General features: G+C 46.0%; 1 protein-coding gene across 1 annotated transcript in view; it reads right to left on the bottom strand.

Moving 5' to 3' along the window:
• Positions 1-22,176, bottom strand: part of LOC144115485 (uncharacterized) — a 29,003-nt gene extending 6,827 nt beyond the window's left edge. Inside the window, exon 1 of the mRNA XM_077649888.1 lies at positions 21,054-22,176. Within this exon, the coding sequence (XP_077506014.1) occupies positions 21,054-21,697 (644 nt within the window). The 5' untranslated portion in view covers positions 21,698-22,176. The remainder of the gene's footprint in view (positions 1-21,053) is intronic.
• Positions 22,177-22,452: the final 276 nt, after the last annotated feature.

The raw sequence follows: 22,452 nt of genomic DNA, 5'->3' as shown, positions 1-22,452 counted from the left end.
TATTCTAAAATGAGGATACTCTAATGGTTCTATAAAAAAAAACATTACAGTCCATCTCTCCGCTTATAGCCTCTACTAATGGATTTGAAAAAAAAAGTAGAACAGAAGGACATCAGAGAATACGGCGAAAAAAATTAGACAAGGCAAGTATATTTAAAAACTAATTAGAGCACCAGGAAATAGCATTGCGTCATACAGAAATTAACACGTGTTTTTCTTGAGTTGTCAGTTGTTACAGGTGTCGGGCACAGGCAAAAGCAGATGCCAGTCGGCCACTCGTTCATCCCCAAGACAGCCTCCGAGCGGAGCTGGGACAGTCACTGCGGCAGAACACGGCTGGTTATGACTGGATGTCCAGGATCCAAACTAGGAGGCAGCCACCAAAGCTGCTGGCAAAGATTCCAGGCCCAGATACCAAGAAACATGAGGGCGAACAGGGAGAAGAATGAAGAGAAGGCATTGACAGGCGAAAGCGTGTCATCAGAATAGAACTTTACATAGCAGAATTGTCAGTCAAGAAAACCAAGAAAAACATGTAATTAGCATATTAGTTTCAGTGTAAAATAAAAGCCGCTGAGCCGGGCCGCCCCTAGGCTGTGGTCGCTGATGAGATACCTTCACCCCCCCCGTTTTTTACTTTGTTATTTTTCTGCTGTGCAAAATTCGTTTTTTCTAACATTTTATTTTCCATTTGTTTAAGCCCGTTGTGCCATTGGCGGTGCGGGCTGGGGAACATTTTTTTTTTTTTACTGGCCGCACTAGTATGTCTAGCTTGCGTGCAGGCCTGGGCAACATTATTTTTCTTTTTTTTTCTCTGCCCACATTAATATGTGTCTAGCGTGCTTGCACGGGCAGGGACAATTTCTTTTTCGTTCTTTTTATAGTCCCACAATATCTTTTTTCTAGCGTGCTGGCATAGGCTTATCATTTTAGGTTGCCCCAACCTAATATATATATGTCTAGCGTAAGAACGCTGGAGAGTTTGGGGAAAGGCGTCGAATGAGACGGATGCCTCCCGAACGCTCTCCAGTGTCTCCAGCATTTAAAATTCACGAACAATTGTGTACTTAATCGACATCTTAACCACATATCAGTGACACAAGCAGCAACACCGCGCTAAAGGCTTTCCACCGCACATTAGATAAACAAAGTGCCCCCCCCCCCCCCCCCCTTAATTTTATGGCGTTAGAATCTCGCAGTCTAACTTAAATTTTTCCTCAGTGTCCTTTTTAACTAAAATCAATCAATGACCGCACGCCAAATGTGCAGCAGGTTGAACTCAGATTGGTGCCGGTAATTAGGCTGACGATTGTAGTCGTTTCTGGTTGGTTGTTTGGTTAGTGGGGAGTTTACTGGCGCAAGGGATGGTCTGGTTAAAGAGCACCAAAACAACGTTTATTTTATATCGGGTTGCTCTTGGAAGATTAGGTGAAATGGAATGTAGTGATGTGAAATCTTTTTTTTATATATGGGGGTTTAACATCCCAAAGGGACTCAGGCTATGAAGAATGCCCTTGTGAAGAGCTCCGGAAATTTCGGCCACCTGGGGTTCTTTAACGTGCACTGACATCAAACAGTACACGAGCCTCTAGAATTTCGCCCCATCAGATTTCGACAGCCGCGACCGGGATCGAACCCGCGTCTTTCGGGCTAGTAGCCGAGCACCATAACCACTGAGCCACCGCGGCGGCTTTAGTGATGTGAAATGCTGCGTTTTAAAAATCCTAAACATCAAGTATAAAAAGCTGGAAAAAAGATACGGCATGTAACATGAACAACTGTTACTGCAGTGCAATGAGCTGGAGTAATTTGCAGGCGGGGTTTCCAGGGTAACTAGCTTTCAGGAAGTTACCCTGAAAAACAAAAATGAACTGTATTCTCTTTAAAATCTGTTTGCTATTTCAGTAATTCACAACCTGGTGAAATGATGTAGGGTCATTACCTAATAGTAGAGGAGGACAGACTGGTGTACGATATCTAAAATTTCGCAAAAAGAGTTCGACGTTTCGCATGTGTTGTGTTGTGTTGTGTTGTGTTTTATGGCACATAGGCAACTGAGGCCATCATGCGCCAAGAACAAGGTATAGGAAAATTCTTTTGTTGAATATTATAGAAATGTAAGAATAATCCTTGCTCTAGCGGCCCTCAACATTAATATTACCCAGTGAACATATACACAAATTTTATAAATGGCTACAAGTAAAAGCTTTAAAGAGGGCCGGGTAACCTCAGTAGCCTTCCTTGGCTGCGGAAGGACATCGAGGCTCCCAACCAATCAAAATAAAAGTCTCAGCTTTCTTCTCAGGCCTGAGAAATTGGCTGAGGTGTACTAAAATTCAAACAAACCAGTGGGTAAAAATTTAGAGTTTCTTGAGAAATCCCGTTTCGTTAAGAAAGCTAAAAACACATGATATATTAACAATTGCATCATCTCATAAAAGCAGTGCGGGATGAAAAGGAATGCATTTATTATAAAATTCAGTAAAATACGTTTTTCTCATTTCTTCCAGTTCCACACAAGAGAATAGAATATGGTTAACCGTGAGTTCATCTCCACATTGTTGGCAAACAGGTTTGTCTTGTTTTGTTAGTAGGAAGTTGTGCGTATAGTGCGTGTGGCCTATTCGGAGACGGCATAAGATCACTTCCTTGAAACGTTCTTGGTGCACACACGACTTAAATTCACCTAAAACTGGTTTTACCAAGTGTAGTTTATTTTTGACCTCATTTTTCCAAGCCGACTGCAATTTTTTTCTTAGTTTCCTTGCTACTAATTTTATGCAATCATTAAACGGCACACATCTGCTCTCTCATTGCCTTTTATTCCCACATTACTCGGGACCCAGCACAGTTTTATATTTTGTCCTTGAGCTGTGGCAGTTACTATGTTGTGTATGATGTCACCGAGCAGAGGGGAGCTTGCATTTTTAGAATGAAGAGCTCTAAGTACACTTAAGGAGTCTGTGTAGATAACAGCATTTTTGAGGTTCTCACTTAGTATTTTTTCTATGGTCATCCATACTGCGTAGCACTCCACGGTGAAGATGTAAGAACACTGTGGTAGTCTTACTATTTGCTTCGAATTTCCTCGCACCACTGCGCTTCCTACGCAACTATATGTTTTTGATCCATCAGTATAAAATTCTGTAAAACTACTGTATTTTTCTTCAAGGGCACGGAATTCTTGTAATATATGTTGCTGTGGAGTTCGCTTTTTACGGAAATGTGCAAGAGTGAGGTCACAGATTACAGGAAAATTGAACCATGGAAGCAGTGGACCACGTCTTCGAGCAACGCCAGGTAATGCATCCATTATGCCGAGGTTTTTGCACACATCTTCAAAACGCAGGAGAAGTGGCCTTATTGCTAATGGTTTGTTGTTAAATAGTGTTCTAGATGGGCACTTTGTGACTCTATATGGTGACAGATATGTTTAGGTAGTGAACGGATTTTTAAAACGTACGAGCAAGTGAGAATGGTTCTCTCTGTAAGCGACGGCTCGTGGGCTTCCACATAAAGACTGTTTATCGGTGACGTCCTGTATGCACCGGTGGAAAGACGCAAGCCTAAATTGTGTACTGGGTCTAGCCGTTTAAGGCACGATTGCCTCGTTGATCCATAAACTATGCATCCGTAATCTAATGTAGAACGTACTACAGAGCGATGAATCCGTAAAAGACAAGTCCTATCGGAACCCCAATGTTTTCGTGAAAGTACTTTTAGTATATACAGAGATTTAGAAGCTTTCTTTTTGAGTATGTTTATGTGTGGTAGGAAAGTGAGCTTTTTATCATAAGTCATTCCTAGAAATTTGTGTTTATCTTTAATTGGTAGTGGGACTTCATTTAAATACAAGGAGGGATCAGTGTGCAGTCCTATTCTAAGCGAAAAAAGAACAGCTACTGACTTTTGCGTGGAAAACTTAAAACCGTTTCTGTCTGCCCATGTTGTTAGTTTATTTACTGTCATCTGTATTTGCCTCTCACACGATGAAATGCTAGAGGATGTGCAAGCAATCTGGAGATCGTCGACGTAGACAGAATACATGATAGACTTTGGGCTTATTTTTGCTAGGGAATTCATTTTTACTATAAAAAGCGTGGTGCTTAAAATGCACCCCTGAGGCACGCCGTTCTCTTGAATGAAAGTTTTAGAAAGAGTGCACCCAGGCGTACATGAAATGAACGGTTGGTCAAAAAGTCACTCAAGCATTTTAGCATCCTACCATGGATTCCGAGGTCTCCAAGGTCCCGCAGTATGCCAAACCTCCATGTGGTGTCATAGGCTTTCTCTAAATTGAAAAAGACCGCAAGGCAGTGTTGCTTGTGTATAAATGCTTCTCGGACTGTGTTCTCTAGGCGGACTAGATGGTCGGTTGTAGAGCACGCCTTTTTAAAGCCACATTGATGGATGTCAAGAAGATCACGAGATTGTGATATAAACATTAATCTAATGTTAAGGACGCTTTCGAAAGATTTGGCAAGTACGCTTGTTAGGGCTATAGGTCTGTAATTGCCAGGGGAGGTAGGTACTTTTCCCGGCTTCAAAAACGGTACTATTATGGTTTTTTTCCCTGCCTCTGGAATCTCTCCTGATAACCATATTTTGTTAAAAAATTTCAGAAGAGAGTCTACAGCATGTTCGGACAAGTGGGCAAACATTTCGTAATGGACTTCATCTGGTCCTGGTGCAGTTTGTTTACCCAAAGAAAGTACATTGTTAATTTCTTGTAGCATTGTTAATTTCTTGTAGTGTAAATGGGCTATTATATGCTTCGTGAGCACTGCCCTTTATCAGCAGTCTTTCTTTTTCGGCTGTCTTTATATTTTAAAAATGATTCTGTATAGTTAGAGGAACTAGATACAGTGGAAAAATGTTCGCCTAATGTGTCTGCTTGTTCTTTTATATTTGTCTGTACACCCGGGGCGGTCAGAAGAGGAACTGTGAATGGAGAGTAGCGAGCATCCATTTTGTGTACTGCCTCCCACATTTTTTTCGAAGAGACTTGGCTGTTTATCGAGGAAATGAAACGCTGCCAGGATGATTTTTCGGCATTTCGACGTATGTACCGCACTTTTGCTCTTGCTTTTTTAAAGTTTATAAGGTTCTCCTGTGTGGGGTATCGGCTAAATATACCACAAGCTTTATTTTGTTGTTTTTTTCCTTCTTTGCAATCTCGTGTCCACCACATTTTATGGTTGCGTTGTACTATTCCTGAAGATTGGGGGATAGCCAAGCGTGTGGCAGAAAGAATGCAATTTGTGAACTTTTCATTTATTTCATTTACATTAAGATTTTCTAACGTAATATTTTCTAACGTGGCTGCTGTTCTAAACAGCTGCCAGTCTGCTAAATTGAGCTTCCAACACCGTGATTTTGTCTGGGTGACTGATGGTGGGGATGACAGGCAGATTTTAACAGGGAGATGATCGCTTCCGTACGGGTTGTCTAAGACATCCCATTTAAAATCGTTAAAAACTGAAGGAGAGCTGAAAGACAAATCTAAAACACTCATTTTTCCTGAACTAGGGGAGCAATAAGTAGGTTTACCGGTGTTCAATAAACAAATATTGTTGGATAGTATAAAATCCTCAATAACTTGACCTCTGCTACCGGTTTTCTAACTGCCCCAGAAAAAGTGTGCATTAAAATCGCCAACTATCAAGTATGGCTCCGGTAACTCTTGTAAAAGGCTCTCTAATTCATGCTGTCTTACTTCGAGATGTGGTTAAAGATATACGCTACAAATTGTAATGGTTTTGTAACCAACCACGGTGGCTGCTACGGCTTCGAACCTAGTTTTGAGTTTGATCTCGCTAGCTGCTACGTCAGGGGTCACAATGATTCCTACGCCTTCCGAGAGTCTGCTCGCCCCCTCTCGGTCACGGCGGAAGACAATATACTTCTTTAGCACCTTTGTGTGCTGAGGGCCTAGATTGGTTTCCTGCACACATAAAGCAATAGGAGAAATTGTGTTTAAAATGTCTTTTATGTCGTTATAGTTATTTACGAGACCTCTGCAGTTCCAGTGTATTATGAAAGCCATCTTAATGTTGTGTGCGTGTGTGCAGATAAAATTAGATTAACTTTGATTTGGCCCCTTGACTCGGAACCTCAAATTTTTTTGATCGATCCAAAGACCTCTGCCGTCCGTCCGATGTGGACGGCACGGGGCTGCCCTGGGTAGTGTCCATCGCCTCAGCAGAGGCGCTGGACGACCGTGCAGGATGCACGCTGACTTTTGAGTTAGACCTCGACCTGTGGGAAGAGGTCTTGAGGCCCGCTGACCCGGGGGTCTGCGCAGCCTGCTTTGGGGTTGGCGGAGTAGTATCAGCTACTCCACCAGGGGGCGCGGATGGCCCTGCCATAGGCCCACTGCGTGCGGCCTGGACAAGTGCCGAAGCCTGGTGTGATGCGCCGCGCCCACGCACCACATCGGCGAAGGTTGTTTTCGCAGTGAAGGAGAATCGGTTTGTTTCGGCGTATCGCCTTCTCGCTTCCTTGAAAGAAATGTTTTTAGTGGTTTTCAGAGTAATTATTTCTTTTTCTTTTTTCCAGGACGGACAAGCCCTGGAGTATGCAGCATGGTCTCCCTCACAATTTGTGCACGCAGGGGCAGCAACACATTCATCCGACTGGTGGTCCTTCGAGGAGCATTTGGCGCAAGTTTTGCGGCCGCGACAACTCTGTGAGCCATGGCCGAACCTCTGGCAATTGAAACATCTGCGTGGGTTGGGTATATATGGCCTTACATTTATTTTCAGGTACCCGACTTCAATGCTTTCAGGCAGTGTGCTGGTGTTGAAAGTGAGGATCATGTGTTTCGTATCTATTTTCTTGTTATCCTTCCGGATCTTTATCCGCTGAACATTTATGACATCTTGGTCGGCAAGGCCTTCAAGCATTTCTTTTTCAGAGAGGTGAACAAAATCAATTTCTGATATGACGCCTCGGACTGTGTTCAAAGATCGGTGTGACGTGATGGAGACAGGAATCTCCCCTATCGATACAACGTTTGCAAGTTTGGAGTGCTGGACAGTGTCACGTATTTCGAGCAGTAAGTCGCCACTAGCCATTTTTTATACCTTATACCCAAACCCCAAGGTATCTATCTGTCAGGCACTTTACTACCAAGAACGGGGAAATCAGTCTTGCTTGTTGTTCTTCAGCTTTGCTGTGAATGACATAAAATTTTGGGAATGACACTTTTCTTTTTTGAAAAAACTTCATCGTTCCGCCCTCTTTTTAGCGAGCGATCAGGTTTGGAATGTAGGGGAGCCATAAAAAAAATTAGTTTTTCAGCCACGGTGCCAGCCACCCACCACGGAGCCCAACAAGGGGACGGGACAGCAACTTGCACGCAAGTCCTGCCCACGCCAGCTGTACAGCTCAACTATAACCAAATATGACGAAACCCAGGGTAGTTCGCCACACAAGGTTAACCCTAGCCGCCCATGAAGAAATGAAAAAAACCAAGAAACGACGAGGAGACAGGACAGTAGTCAGAAAGAAGATAGAAAAGTAAAAGATGTAGAGGAGGACAGGAAAAGGCGACTGCCGATTTCCCCCTGTCGGGTCAGGCCGGAGGTGCCGTCTACAGGAAGCTGGGGCCAAAGTGGTGTGTTGCCTCCGCCGAGGAGCCTTAAAGGTCCAAACGCTCGGCATCGGCTCAACCACCAGGATCCCCTTTTCCCCGGACACGGCGATGCCACGCACGGCGAGGCGCGGGTGCTCGGGTCCGTGGTGATGCACAGTTCACCATCATCCCCTTGCGGGGATGGCCCTGCGGATGCTCGGGAACCCGCGGTGTTGCCACTCACCGTCGCGACGCCTGCAAGCTGGGTTTTCGCATGTGAAAGCGATCCGTTACAGTGCTCGCATTCTGGCGGTTGTGCTCCCAAAAGCTAGTACACACTTTTTAAAAAAGGTAGTAACGGCTGCGGTCACTACCTTCTTTTAATAGTTACTACCTCTGTACTACCATCTTACCACCTCGTTATTGCCTCCACGAAAGAGGAGGTAGTAGAAATGTAGTAATCACTGCTGTTACTACTTTTTGACCGTTACTACCTTTGTACTACCTCGTTGCCACCTCGACGGAAGCAAGTGTAAATGCGGCTCCTACTGGTATGACAACATCTGGAACGACAGTCGGGGAAAGGCACATGATTGGAGCTACACATGTCGGCGGCTCGAATTCCTGTCTGGAGCTATCCTCCAACCTAAGAGGCGTATGTCATATGCCATGAGAAATCGTATGACGCCATCTGCAGCGGTGTACGGCGAACGGTTGCTTCAAATTCGTTATACGAAAGTCGGGAAAAACTGCCGCCACACGGACGTCCACCAGTGTTGCGGTCCCACACCGCGCGCTCCTGTGGTCGGTCATCATCGATCGATTTAATATCTGCTACGGGTCCCCAAGATATTAAAATTATTTTGGGAATATGGCGGAGTGCTCGAAGCACTCCGGCACGGGTTGTCCCGGTATTGCACTGCCTCCGGGATCGGCCCGGGTTATATTTGCGCGGCGAGTCTTTCACTCCTAGCACTCCTATCCTTTGACTCTCCTACTTCCAGTACGTGGCAGAGCTGTGGCTCAGCTAGAGCCAGTGGGAAGGCCCGTGCACTTTCCTTTTTATTCTTCCTGTCAACCACAGCGAGCGAGCTCCTGCTCACATATGTGGTGTCCGCCAACGTGTTACTAATGGGCTTGAAAGGCTTTCGCCTTAGTAAATGGTTACGTCTCCCTCCGAATGCAATTCTATTTTGCATTGATTTTTGTTTATTGGATAGATGCTCTGCTTAACATTGCTCCTAACCCTTAGCTGAACTGGAGCCATATTTTTGTTACGCAAAGTGGTGGAGCGATGGGGCAGTGCCTGCACGTTATTCAGCATACAGATTAGTGGTTAGTTCAGCAACAAGAAAGCAGCGCCATTTGCTAAGGGCAGTTGCTGTTACTGCTATCTAGACGTAAACGTTCCAAATGGTACGTTCTGTAACCGCCTTCGCATGTAGCAACTGATATTAAAGGTAGTTGCCGTTACTAGCTTCAGAGGTAGTAAATGCTACTAAGCCTAGTTGCTGTTACTACATTAAGGGTGGATGTGATACTACACTAAGGGCAGTAATTCTTATTGAAGGTAATTGCTGTTTCTACCTCTCAGAGGTAGTAACCGGTACTACCTTGCAGTTACTACCTACATTTACTACCAACGTAGTAACATATGTGACGCATGGTTACCACCCTGAAAGCAACTACTACTACCTACCTTTTTTTTAGAATGTAGTTCAGTTTTAGGTGTGTGCCCGAGTGAGACTAATGTATGACGACGTAGGATCGATTTTTATCACGGCAATACTTCCATTATTACACATTTGGTTTGATAAGATGTAATTATTTCGTTCGCTGTTCCATTCTAACGACCATTTGACCACAGTACTCGCTTAATCGTTCCTTAGTAGTTAGCTGTGGCACAACATTCCAGTTTTGCAGGCATATCGCTCAATTTTGCATCATCGGGCTGCGGAATCAGGAAGATCATTTCCTGGAATTCCAATATGAACCCAGCAGAAGTGTAGGCTGTAGCCCCGTCTTGCGAGTTGAAAGGTTGGAAGAGATGCAAGGGACTGCAAATCCATCGCGGTGGCTTTGCAGTCGGCTAGCGCGAGTTCTTAATCGCGCATTGTAAACTCACAGTTGCACTCATCGCTTGCACCTAAGCGCGGAAGTCCCTAGCGTTCAGCATTTTTCTCATGCTTAAAGAACTGCAATACTGTGAACTTTATAAGACGTCAGCCATATATCAGCCTCTCGGTGTCATTTCTATTAAGCACAGGAACAGTAAATGCACTGTGTTCGACATGAGACTTGCGTATTTTTTTCCCTAGTATCATTGCGGGAGTGCGGCTATTTACTCCGACAACTTTTTTTTTCCAATACCCACATTTTGCCTTCCGCCGTACATACCGCCCTTACGCTGAAGCTCTTTTATATGTTACGAGATTCGTAACAGCTGGATCGCGTTTGGATGCCATCCATGCCTTGTTCTGTGCATTCCTCATTTGACGGCAGTCTTCACTCCACCGTGCCTTTGGACATTCTCAAAGTTACGAGGCCGGGCGCCCCGCCCCGGCCGCTCGTGCAGTGTGCCGCGCGCGCGAACAGTTCGGGACAGGACGTTACGTGCGCGCGGCTACGTATATACAGTTTATTTCATGTTCTGTACATTATTGTGCACAGTGGCTCGAGCGCAGTTATTTTCGGACAGAGCCAGGGCATTTACGGGCGAGGGACGCGAACTTGATTACTTTTTGTATTTTGTAAATAGTGTACTAAGCTCTCCCCTTTCCTTTCTTGTTATCGCTACCCTCTATACTTCTCCTCGCTATCCTCTCGCTTTCACCTCCGCCGGCTGCAGCTGGGGTGTTTAAGATATTTGATAGCAATTGCCATGGCCGGCAGTATTCTTTTCCTTCAGTTTTTTCTTTTTTCTTTAAAATAAACCACTAGCACCACCACCTTTTGGAAGACGTCCACTTGAACGGGGGGATTGACTGATGCTGCATGCAGAACTGTTTTGCTAACCATTGAATTTTTTTTCTATAGATAAATGTGGGAAAGTTTCGTGCACTTGTACTTAATGCAGACATGGCGGCAATTGAATTACTGTACTGAAATTGCAGTCATTAAATTACTTTTCTCGGTAATTTGTGATATAACTCATTACATTTCGGGCTGGTAATTCAGTAATGTAATGAACTACTTTGGGGGAGTAATTTCATGGCAAAAGTAATTAATTACTAACGAAATTACTTTTGCTGAATATTTAGTCCGTGCTCCTCCTGGTATCGGCCATGCTCTGGCCTTCCGTTTGCGGGTTAGAGCAGATACAAAGCAATAAAAACATGCGGCCAGCAATTGCCAGCACTCCAGCGAAGCAGCACACGCGGACCGGAGGTGATGTGCGCGCGGGCATCAGCACCGCCTTGACGAAGAGTCTATAGTACTGCTACGCATCTTCCAGCACTGCGTACGATCGCTCACACGACGCACCACAGGGTCACCAGGACAGCTCCATGACCATGGAATGTTGTATTGCACCTTCGCACAGATGCACTGCGAGTGCTCGAACGAGTACATCTCTCTAGACTGCTTCATATATATTGTCACATCGCCGCACTGAGAACAAGTCTCAAGTGACATCAAGCAAAATTGGTTGTGAGTTTTCGGGAAAACTAGTTTTGCTGGTCGGATATGAAGCCACGTCTTTAACTCAAGAGCAACACAAGCGACAGCGTCACCGTGCCTCCAGAACGAGTCAATTAAGATCAGAATTGGTATCTTGTCTGCGCCTTGGTCCACTTCCGGGACAATGAGCATGAACAAGCACTATGCACTGCCACTGTTTCTGCATGCGACAAATTCTTAAAAATCAAGAGGGTGAGACCATATTACGCATTGAACGATGAACTTCTGATTGAAGAGTGAAACGCGCAATTATACAAATTTTGCGATTAAGTTCACCGCATCTGCGTCAGGAAAGCGGCTGTTCAATGGACTAGGACTACCATACTTCAAAGAGGGGCAAAATTTCCAACGCCTACTTTCAAGCTCGGTTGCAACGCAAACAAAGAAATTTGAAAATTTTCTAGGAACTATGAGAAATACGCAGTTTTTTTATGCGTCAAAACTAGAAAGCAATTTAGAAGTAATTTTTATTACTTCTGTGAATTGTAATGTAATGTCATTACTTCGAGAGCAGTAATTTGTAATGTAATTTAATTACTTTTGGGAGATTTCTAGAATAGCAATTAGTAAAGTAATTTAATTGTTTTTCAAAAGTAATTTTGCCATGTATGTTTTGCTGATGCTTTCCTGCTCTAACAGTACATACGTTCTGCGCATGGAACGTAGTGTAGCCGGCAAGTATTCAAGGCAGGTAAAAATAACAAACGTTTAAAGTCTTCTTTGATTTCCAAACATGAAAAGATTAGCTTTAATAATGTTTTCCGTGCAAGCATGCTCGATAAACAACAAAGCATCTGAAACAGGAAACGGCGCAACAAAACAGGACGGAGGAGAGGTGTGAAGACCGGACTACAAGTGAGCGTCTGCGAAATGATTTTTTTTTATTTTGCAAACAACTATGAGCATGCGCGCTTTATGTGGAGAAGCATATATATAAAAAAAAAGCACGCTGAAACAAACATTATCGTACTCCGAGAAACATCAAGCCTTTTTCGAAAAGATGAACAGAGGGCACAGCACCCTAGCACACGCATCACTGCCAAGTTCGTATATTAGCTGGAGAATTGGTAGCTCGGATAAGAGGTTTTTGTAATAAAAGGCGTTTGGCCTTCTAGCCGCATAGTCTGAGCAAGCGTGTGGTTTTGGCGTCCGCTGACCTTTCTGTCTACGGAGCGTGATGGTTGGGCTGTTTTGTATTTTGCGGGAGCAACATTTGCGCTGAAAAATTTCCTCCAAGAGAACGTCTGTTCGTGCACGCAGGTATAGTGCACGCAAACTAAAATATAAACTGGCACATGGGCCACCCGGTTCTCGCATTTTACCTTCATGTGGTCAGTCGTACTCGGAGCGTGACGAAAGATGCCAATACCAGTGCGGAGGACAGAAAAGGTTTAAACTCAGTATGGTATTTTTGTTACTATAGGCTCATGTACAGATTGAGCTCGCAGGAGCTGTATGGCCTCGCTTTATAGTTAGGAATCGGATTAAACTGGTGAACATTCTCTTCGCATTTAGGCTTGATCAAGTCTAAGGCATAATAGCAGCAACCGTAATGACACTCAAGTTTGCCGATTAACACAATAGCGTTTACTTGTTGGGTTTTAGCAACCAGGGCCACATACGAAGTCTGTCAGAGGACATTGTAGATGAGCTGTTATTCGTTCGTGACGGGTATTCGGAAACAAGCTTACGCCATACCCTCGAGGCTAATTGTAAACCAGAGCAATCACATGTAGCAGTGATATTGTATTAAACAGAGAAATAACTAACAATTGACATTATTCCGCTTGCTCTAGCGGACGGGGAATGGCAATGCCTGAATGTACTCAGATCGAGAAATGACTGTCACAAGATGACTGGCCGAAGAAACTTCGTGATAAAAAAAAAATTGGCCCTAGCTGTGATATAGCGAGATGACGCGTTCACACCCGACTTCGTCATTGCGCTATACAAAATAATCACCGTAGCTTTCGGGCAAGTTGCGCCGGTTGAAGGTTCTAATGACGTCAGGCTGCAAAAAGGCCAGAGGCCACTCGGCCTGCCTCCCGCGGAAGTCAACGGCTGCAAGAACCACCCGTGACTTCTAGCTGTGAATGTGATGAAAGATTTGACATCAGCAGCGGCTTTCGCGCCAGGTCAGAAAGGTCTGTCACGTTGGCTGCTCGTGAGGAGGCAAAATGGGCGATTCAGCGCTGTGACGCCAAGTACATGACTTTTAAGCCGGACCATCCGCGAAGTAGTGACGAAAACTCACTAGGTTTCGGCGCGAAGTCTTGCAAGGCCACATCGAGAACATCAGGAAGCGGCGAGAAGCTTTGTCAGATGACTTGCCTAACTATAGATTTCTTCGACGGGATCACCCCTGCTGTGAAGAACGTTTCGGAAGGTATATTACCGCCGTTTGAGTCGGCACTGTCGCGATGAGACGGTAAAGCTGGCTAGCAGGAACTGCTTAGCGCGTCCACCGAGAAGCGAGACAGTTACCGCGCCTTTAATTTCCTGATAACCAATCATCAATCATTACTCCTGTTGGTTTTTAAAAAATACGCTACCTGAACATCAACTAGAAGAGCGCCTGGATGGTTCCGGTTCACGACAAGCGGCGCTTCCGCAAACGGACGAATTCTTACATTATTCCAGCTCGTTTGCTCTTTTCTGGAGCCACGCATTCTAGTGTGTAGTAGTGATAAAAAGCAAAGTCGCCCAGGAGGTCCCTAACTTCACCTCTGCAAGCCTTTCAGTAAGCTTATTACGGAAGAAGCAAAAACTCCATGAGCTCCAATATAAACGCAGCACGAATCGATCCTCCAGTCAGGACATCCAGGGAACGGGGCCATGATAATCAAGGCGATAATCGGCAACACTTTTTTTTATTATCTCAAAAGTCGGGCGAAAAGCTCTCCAAAGTGGATTCCAACGTCGCCGTCGGGAATTCAATCTAGGCGTGAACGCTTTAATGGGCATGATCGAATCCAATTTCATCCCCAGTGCGGAAACCAAAGCATCGAGCAAAAAGCACGGGGAACCTGTTTTGAAAAATGAATTTGAGGAATTAAAGTTTCCTATGTTGCTAAAAAAAAGCCTGCGAGTAACCGAAATTCGACTTCGCAGATGGGTCTAATATTATTCACTCGATAAACGGTCGATCAGCGGCCAGGAATGAAACGCAAGGCTTGGAGTACGATGCTGCAATGACGGTTAGGTCATTTTCTGAAACATTTGCAGTCACCAGTCGATTCGCGCGTCTCTGTATTGCCGTATGTTCTGTAGGCGTTTCGGAAACTCAAATTACGTGCGACGCTAGCGCAGGGGCGACGAAGCTTGCATTCGAAACCTTGGAACCGAAGGCCTTTACCGAAAAGGTATTTGACCTAAAGGTGTTTGCCCTGAAAGCATTTCCCTTGAAGGCCTTTACCCACGGGAAAGCCTGCCATATGTACACGCCTGGCAGGTTGCCCGCAGCCTGATGGGTAGGTGAGCCGCCTGTCACAGAACAGGCTTCAGGGACATATATAGGCATGCTCGAAATCGAAAAATGCGCCTAGTAGTGCTACTGCACTAAAATAAATTAGCAAGACAAAATCGAACTGGCGTATGCTGTCGGGCCCCAGCCGCGCACGCACAGGCTAAGCATTTGTGCGTTCAAGGATTCAAATCTATATAGGCTGTTTGTAAAGCATACTAAGAGCTTTTGCGCTAGCATTTAAATTATTTAATCGACGATTAAATTTTAGGCTTCCCACAACACCAGAGTAGTGCGGAGGAGCTTGGTGTGACTTCGTAAAGGCAAGCTTTCAAATTTCCGCTGGCGTCAGCCCCTGCCGCGCCTCGTTGGATGCTGCCAAACAACGCTCGGCGGCCTTTGCCTTCGATAGCGTTGGTTTTTTACCTTGACAGCAAGGGTTTATGAGTTAGAAATGTACCGGTACCTTCGATGACGTCCCAAGTAGTAGTAGTAGTACGCGCACCCACGCCTTTCCTCCTCGCAGTCGCACCACGCGCCACTCCTTTGGCGGGCGGTGCTGTGAAATGTGGTGCACGCGATAGCTTGTCCGCGTCGGCCACGCCACTCGCAGCGTTGCCTCCCTCGTATAAAGAGTCTGCTTGCATAATACAATACAAAATAGCCTCGGCAATTCTTTCGGTAGAATGAGCGACGCAACCGGCGGAAATGCTTCGTCTGTCGATGCTGCTAAACGAACTGCCCGAGCAGAGGCTGAGCGCAGCCGAAGCAGCAGCAAGCGCCGCCTCCTACAGGACCCTACCGTCCGGACCGCAAGAGCAGATTACTTGAAGAAAGCGTGTGTGTGGAAAATAAAAAAAGTGCTTTGTAATTTTATACGCAGAATGCTTTGTAACTGTACGTACACGCATCTCTCAAATTCTATCTCAGTATATCGCAAAATCAAAACATTCTCAAAGCTGCGCCCAAATTTCGTATTCTAGAGTATTGTAATCGTCCCTTTTCAAACAGAGCAGGAGGAATACGCATGCGCAGAGAGTAATGTACAGCTACGAAGACGACCAATCCGGAAGGCTTCGGAGAAGACGCACACTGGACGAGCAGACAGAGAGAACGCAGCCGCGCAACAGAGAGGACGCACCACGGAGAAGATATTCGCGTGCAGATGGACTTACACTTGGTCAGTTGAACGCAATCTGGGGCATTATGGTAAAAGAGGGCATATGACGAAAGAGGAACAGTTAAAAGGACGGGCAAAGCGTGTTTGAAGAGAATGAAACGGAGACATGCCACCTAGAACCACAAAACGGAAGCACGTGACAAAAGAATTCTAGCAAAGTCGCCAGGAGGGTTTAAGGAGACAGACGGCTGAAGACATTTTAGAACACAGGGGTTGCAAGGACAGGGTAAACAGCGCCTGTGTTGCTGCATCTAATCCGCGACCGGGATTTCGAGACTGCGGTGGTTAATGTACACCTTGTTTGTGACAGTCAAGGCGTCCACAGGGGAAGATTTTATTTCAGTTGAAGAAATTGCTGTCTCCCGAGGCGATCATATTCGCTGCTGTGGATGCGCCTTCGATTCAATTGGTTCCATCATCTCATAGCATTGCTCTTGTAAACACAGCACACGAGAAGCGGTGATGCCGGCTTCGCTCAAAGCGGATGAGCACAAGAGTGCACGAAAGGAAAGCAGTTTAAGCAGCGCCGAGGCTGTGTTCTGCAGTGAAGTGACAGTACGGGGCAACTATGAACCGTGCCGTGGCGGTCAGTTTCAAATTTTTTTCCCCGACTGAAACAACATAGACCTGAATAAAAATTGCTGAGCGAAATTAGAATGACACGGGCTATCAGCTGAATTCAGTTTGTATTTTTGCAACGACCACCTCAGTATGAAATTTTCGTCACAATAAGCAGCACAACGCACTTTTTTTTTTGCAATTTTGGCATTTCCTTCCTGAACGTTATTCAATTCAACTTTAGTGTAAACATTTTTTCCAAAGAGTACGTGTTATGGCGAGCCGATTTAAGTCTTATATTACTCATGAATTTCGCGTGGTTTTTTTAAAGCTAGAAAATGATGCGTATTGAGCTAAAAAAAACAGAAGTAAGCGAACACGAAAACTCTGTACTGGCGATTTCTTGATGCAGGATTAAAAAAGTACAGCTGATCTACATTTTTTAATAATTTGTAACGAGAAAAAAGAAAAAAGAAACATTTACGGAGACCTAGTTTTGCACTAGTCCGGAAAATTGAGAGCTGTCAAGTGACAGTAAAAAAAAAAAAAAACTTTTTCCGTGAGATAGTAAGGGAATTGCATTTTGAAGTTCAAGTTCAATAAAAGCCACAAATTTCAATAATTTTTAAAAAGAAATCGGGGAGGACCGAGCGCAAAAACGTACGTTTGGCATGGAATGACCCACAAAAAATTATAATTAGTTGGTGATGCTGCATGCTGCTCATGGTTGGGTCGGAATTTGCCATGATTTGTTTTCATCCCGCATTCCTGATGTTATTGGACAATATTAGCTACAGTTTAACCGTAGCTAGTCGTTTGCAGACGAGTGGCCCAGAGACACGCCTAGAGAGCCGGTGTCGCTGTGAGGTGTGGGAAGATTTTCTTTTTCTCGGTCACTGGGCACCTTAAAGAGTAAATGACATGTGCAGTTCTTATTTGTTACATTTTTACCATTGCGCCTGGCGCAACGATGAGACTAGCAATCGGTTTGCTTGTTTTTTTTTTGTAAGTGGATGTGCACCGCTCTAGCATGCTTTGAATCACTCAAGACAAGGCGTAACTTTTAAGGACTATTTAGAGAGCAACAGAGATGGCAACTGGACCCACGCTTCAATGTCACTGGCTTGTGGCCTGCCAGATTAATTCAGCTGCAGGTAAGTTATTTATTTCATGATGATGCACGTCGTTTTGGACCCAGTCAGGAGTGTAATACAACAATAAAAAAGTAAATTTAGGGCCACAGAAATGCATTATAAAAACAAAACTATAGGATGTAATGATTCCAGGTAAGCTTCAAGTTCGTCATCAAATTTACAAGCGCTTACAATACGAACGTTTAGATAACCAATTCCAGTCAAAATCATCGGGAAAAAATTCAGTGCAGTAGCTTTTGCAAATATTAGTGGCAGAGAATGTTTATTATGGCAAGTCAGTGATTGTTATCAGGTTTACCAGTTATGAGCTGTGAATAAAGGGACCATTGCACATACATACAGTAACGTAGACAGGGGAAAGGAAGTGAGCGGCTCGCTATTACCTACAAATGAAGGAAGCCAACAGTCACTGGACTGTTGACTTCCTTCATACAGCAACGTAGTATAGTACACATGCATATACTGGGTGTTTCACTTAAGACTTTACAGTTTTAAAAAATAGGCTTTTTGAGTTAGAATAGCAATTTTTTCGGCATATCATTGTCAGCGGTATAGTACATCGGTACACGGCCAAGACGTGCTAACAGCAGGCTGGGTAACTAAGATTGAATAGTTAACTTTTTAACGATTACTGTTGGGCTCCTCAATTACTGACAGGCGTGTAGCCCACCGTAAGTAACATCCATACCAGTTTTTAAAATTTCGAAACCGCGGTTATCCTCGGCGTTGCGGCCCAACAAATTTTGGCTACATGGCGCTAAAATACATGCGCTTTCGAGAATCTTGCCGGCAAAGCAACTTCTACAGTGCACGTAACTCGTCGAAATAGCAGTGCACGTTGAAGAGCCCCAGGTGGTCGAAATTTCCGGAGCCCTTCACTACGATGTCCCTCGTAGCCCAAGTCACTATGGGACGTTAAACCCCAATAAACCAAACGAAACCAAAATTTGTTGGGTCACAGAGCCAAGAGTAACCGCGTTTTCGAAATTCTATAAACTTATATGAATATTACTTACGGTCGGCTGTGCGGCCCTCATTAATTAAGGAGCCTTACATTAACAGTTAAAGTTAACTATTCAATATTAGTTAACCAGCCTAGCTGCTAGTTAGCACGTCTTCGCCGTGCTCTTCTAACTGAAAAAGCCTATTTTTAAAATTTGTGTAAAGTCTTAAGTGAAACACCCTGTATTACCAAGTATACATAGAATAGTACAGTGGAACGTCGCAGTAGCATACGTAACAGACAACAACCAACTCTAAGTACTATGACTAAAGAGTGCGAACTTCATGGCTGACTGCCCACGAGACGTGGAACTCTATCTGACCAAGAACAGGCAAGTTCATGAAAGCCGATTTCGTCACGTCTGGGTGTGGGAGCAGCGCTGCCAAAACAATCATTTGAGTGGGAAGGCAGCGATGATATGAACTGCATGACCGAGCATGAGGGGCTCGTTATGACAAAAATTAATTGGCTTCCTTCATTTGTATGTCCGATACAGTTAACTTATCCACGTTTAGAGCATGTTTTAGACGAGAAGTAAAGGTTATTTTTAATCGGCACCGGATGTCAGCGCAATAAAATAAAGGAATCGCGAGCTTTTTGTTGAAATGCTTGATGGTATAAGGTAATATTTCAATGAGGGTGCACTTCTCAGACTCCTCAGCACGGGTTTTTTTCACCAATTATGCAAGGAGTGGAGAGATGCGCAGAACAGAAAAATAAGGGAACCGGCAAGCGATCTTTGATATTGACAGATTCACCCATCGAAGCATCAGAAAATTCTGAAAACGAGCTCCACTGTGGGAATAACATTTTAGTTTCAAGATATTTTGGTACAGGCTCAGCAAGAGACAGGTTGCACGTCGAGACCAAAGACAGAGCAGGCCTCCTCCCGCACAACTAAGCGCAGCAAGGGGAAATTTGTATATGCACGTTCTGTGAAAAAAGGAGCTAATATAACACTGTCATTCAGCCAGCATCGATCACACATCGCTTTACACGGTCGCGGATGCAAGGGCGCCATTGGAATGGATTGGTTGTACCGAAACGGTTGTCGAGCAGTATCCCATCGCCAAGCATGAATTAAAAGGCTCGAGGGGTCCGGCCAGTGTGGTCCAGACGCATGTATGTGATTGCACCGCCCAAGCTGAGCCCCGCGTCCCAAACATTGGCTGTCGAAACTGCGATAATTGCCATCGTTGCCAGAGCCATAGAATATGCTGATCTCTTGGTACAGGTGCTGCACCATATGGTCACGCTCCTGCACTTCGGCAGTCAAGAACATCTTCAAGACGCCTACTTCCTCTCCACCTCCTCTCCCTTCTGTTACCACCCGCCCGCAGAGTTTACCTCAACACGAAAGGCACTCCTCCAGACAGGTTACTAATGCAAGCCGCCAATGTCGGCAATTAAAAGTTCCGTGGAGAGAGCTGAACACGCTAACGCGCACTGCTCTCTCACGAGAAACTTGCAAGCTCCGTCAGCAGAACTCGTTGAGGTTAAGTTTACACCCAACTGCACTTGTCTTTGGAGCCAGGAAAATGTGGTTAGAAATTGCCTTTTAAAAAGCCTTACTCTGTCGATTTGCAATCGCGGACAAAAGTCTCCAGGACGCGGGGATTGTGTTCTCCGCGAATAATACTCGCCGATCACGTAAATTGACTTCCTCACATATAGCACGCGAGTCCGACTGTCACCTCCACACGGTGCGGGCAGGGCGCTTTGTTTTCATTTATTTTTGGTGCCCAAACTAGTCTCTCAGCTCCACAGCGGGCAGGGCGCTTTATTTTCATTTATTTTTTGTGCCCAAACTAGTCTCAGCTCCACAAATGTCGTGTCCGTCCACCGGCTAATAACAAAGTTACGGGCTTCCGTTGCGTCTCACGCGTCCTGGAGATTTGTCGTCGATAGTACATACACAGGTCGCCTCGACTTGCGCGGCGTGATACCGCTGTGGCAGTGCAAGGCGTCTACTTTCGCCATTTCACTGTTATCTCGCTGATAAAAAGCCGCGGCCACAGGGAAACTAGGCTGGGGCTGCTGTCAAACAAGACAGTTGTAAACGGACTGTTCCTACCGCGAGTTCTTTACAGCACCTTCTGTCGTCCTCGAAGGAATACACAGTCTTTCCCATTGACTTAAAACTGAATTCTCAGTTCGAAGCACCTGTAGTTCTACCCGCCGTCGTGCTGCAGCGCGCATCAAAACGATTCCAGTTGAATGCCCAAATGACGCGCAGAAAAACGTTAGCGCAAACCGTGAGCGCAAATGTTAGCGCTTCGTGACCGCCGTTTAGAAACGCCGAAGCCGGAAGTTTGCCCGCTCTCCGGGCTTACCGTGACATGTAGTACAAACGAAAGTTTTGCCTTCACTGAACACTGAATTCCGCTTAGACACCATAAGCACGACGGGAATGAAAAACAGTGCCAGAGAAGAGTACTCACTGAAGCAGAGGGACCATGTTGAACAGGCCGGCGCCCAGCACGTGAAGCACGAGCAAGAGTATGCATCCCGAGGAGGGCTGCTGCTCTCGGCCAATGAGCCGGCACACGCCCACCAGAAACAGCGGCAGGCTGGATAGCTGCGCTAGGAACAGCGTGATGCCAGCCTGCATGCGTAGCCCGGCCGCCAAGTACTTCTGCACCAGCCACCACGAACTGGCCGCGAAGCAGACGTGCAGCACCACCGCGTACGCCGAGGACAGCACCAGCGTGAACGGCGCGCTCCGGGACTCGGGACAGGTGACCGTCAACTCCGGCTGTTCGGCATCGTCATCCTGGGGCTGGCGATAGTCGGGCAGCGGCCTGAACATGCCGCTCAGCAGCAGATCGGGGCGGCCTTGGTTTGAAGTCTTCTGGGGGGACTGCTGCGGCGGGTCTTCGCAGACCGAAGCCAGGCTGTCCTGCCGCGGTATCATGGCGCACGACGCAGCTGGAGACACGGCTCCGGCGCACTTCTTGGGGCCGGCGGCGTAGCAATGCCGCATGCTCCGTCGCTGGCGTTTTTCCCGGTGGAACCGGTCGAGCCACTCGACCGACGCCACGCCGTTGTCAGTTGGACGCTTGCTGACGGCGTCGTTTCTTTCCATGTCGAAACAAGAGGGGCCCTTCTCCGACGTGCGCCTTTGCGATGAACGCTCGACGTGGCAGCTTGGCTTAGGACGGCTGTTGTGGCTGAAACGGGGGCCAGGCCGACTGCTGCCTCTCGAAGATTAGCTCGAACAAGGAAGCACTCTGTCTACACGAACGAAGATGCTCCCGACGTCTTGGAACCCTTACCGGGACTTTTCGTTTCGATTCTTTCGCTCTGCAGTTCGGCTCCGTGGGGCGCCACTGCACCTTCACTGCCTAAATCCGACACCAGCCATGCGCCGTCGTGGCCGCTTCCTACGCCCCGCCTACTACGCTCCTTTGCCTTGGAAGTGGAAGCGGAATCGCGGGCCAACAGCCGGAGGTTTATCTCTTCCGGCTTTTGGAAATTCATTTTCCGCCTCTTTCTACGTCTTGCCGTGACGTTCGCGCCGACTGCGCAGATGCTTCGCTGGTCGCAACCCTTGCTTCCGCTTTTTCTTGAAGAAGGCAAAAAAGCAGGCCTTGTTTCTTATCGCCACAACCGACGGACCGCTCTCGAACTCCTTAGCACTGGAGACCACCGTCACACAGCTGTGTCAGCGGCGGAATCAGCCGAGTAGATTTTGACCGATAGCGGACAGGGTATTTGACAAACAGAGCGCCCACAGCTCAGCCTTGAACGCCGCGCAGGAAAAAGCTATCACTTCGCTCATTTCTTCAGAAGCGCAATTTTTAAGGCCTAGATGCTGCGATGATCGAGGTGAGCCATTGT

This window comes from Amblyomma americanum, chromosome 1, assembly GCF_052857255.1.
Source record: "Amblyomma americanum isolate KBUSLIRL-KWMA chromosome 1, ASM5285725v1, whole genome shotgun sequence".
Classification (NCBI taxonomy): domain Eukaryota; kingdom Metazoa; phylum Arthropoda; class Arachnida; order Ixodida; family Ixodidae; genus Amblyomma; species Amblyomma americanum.
Note: the sequence above shows the minus strand (reverse complement) of the source record. Positions and strands in the feature narration are given on the sequence as shown.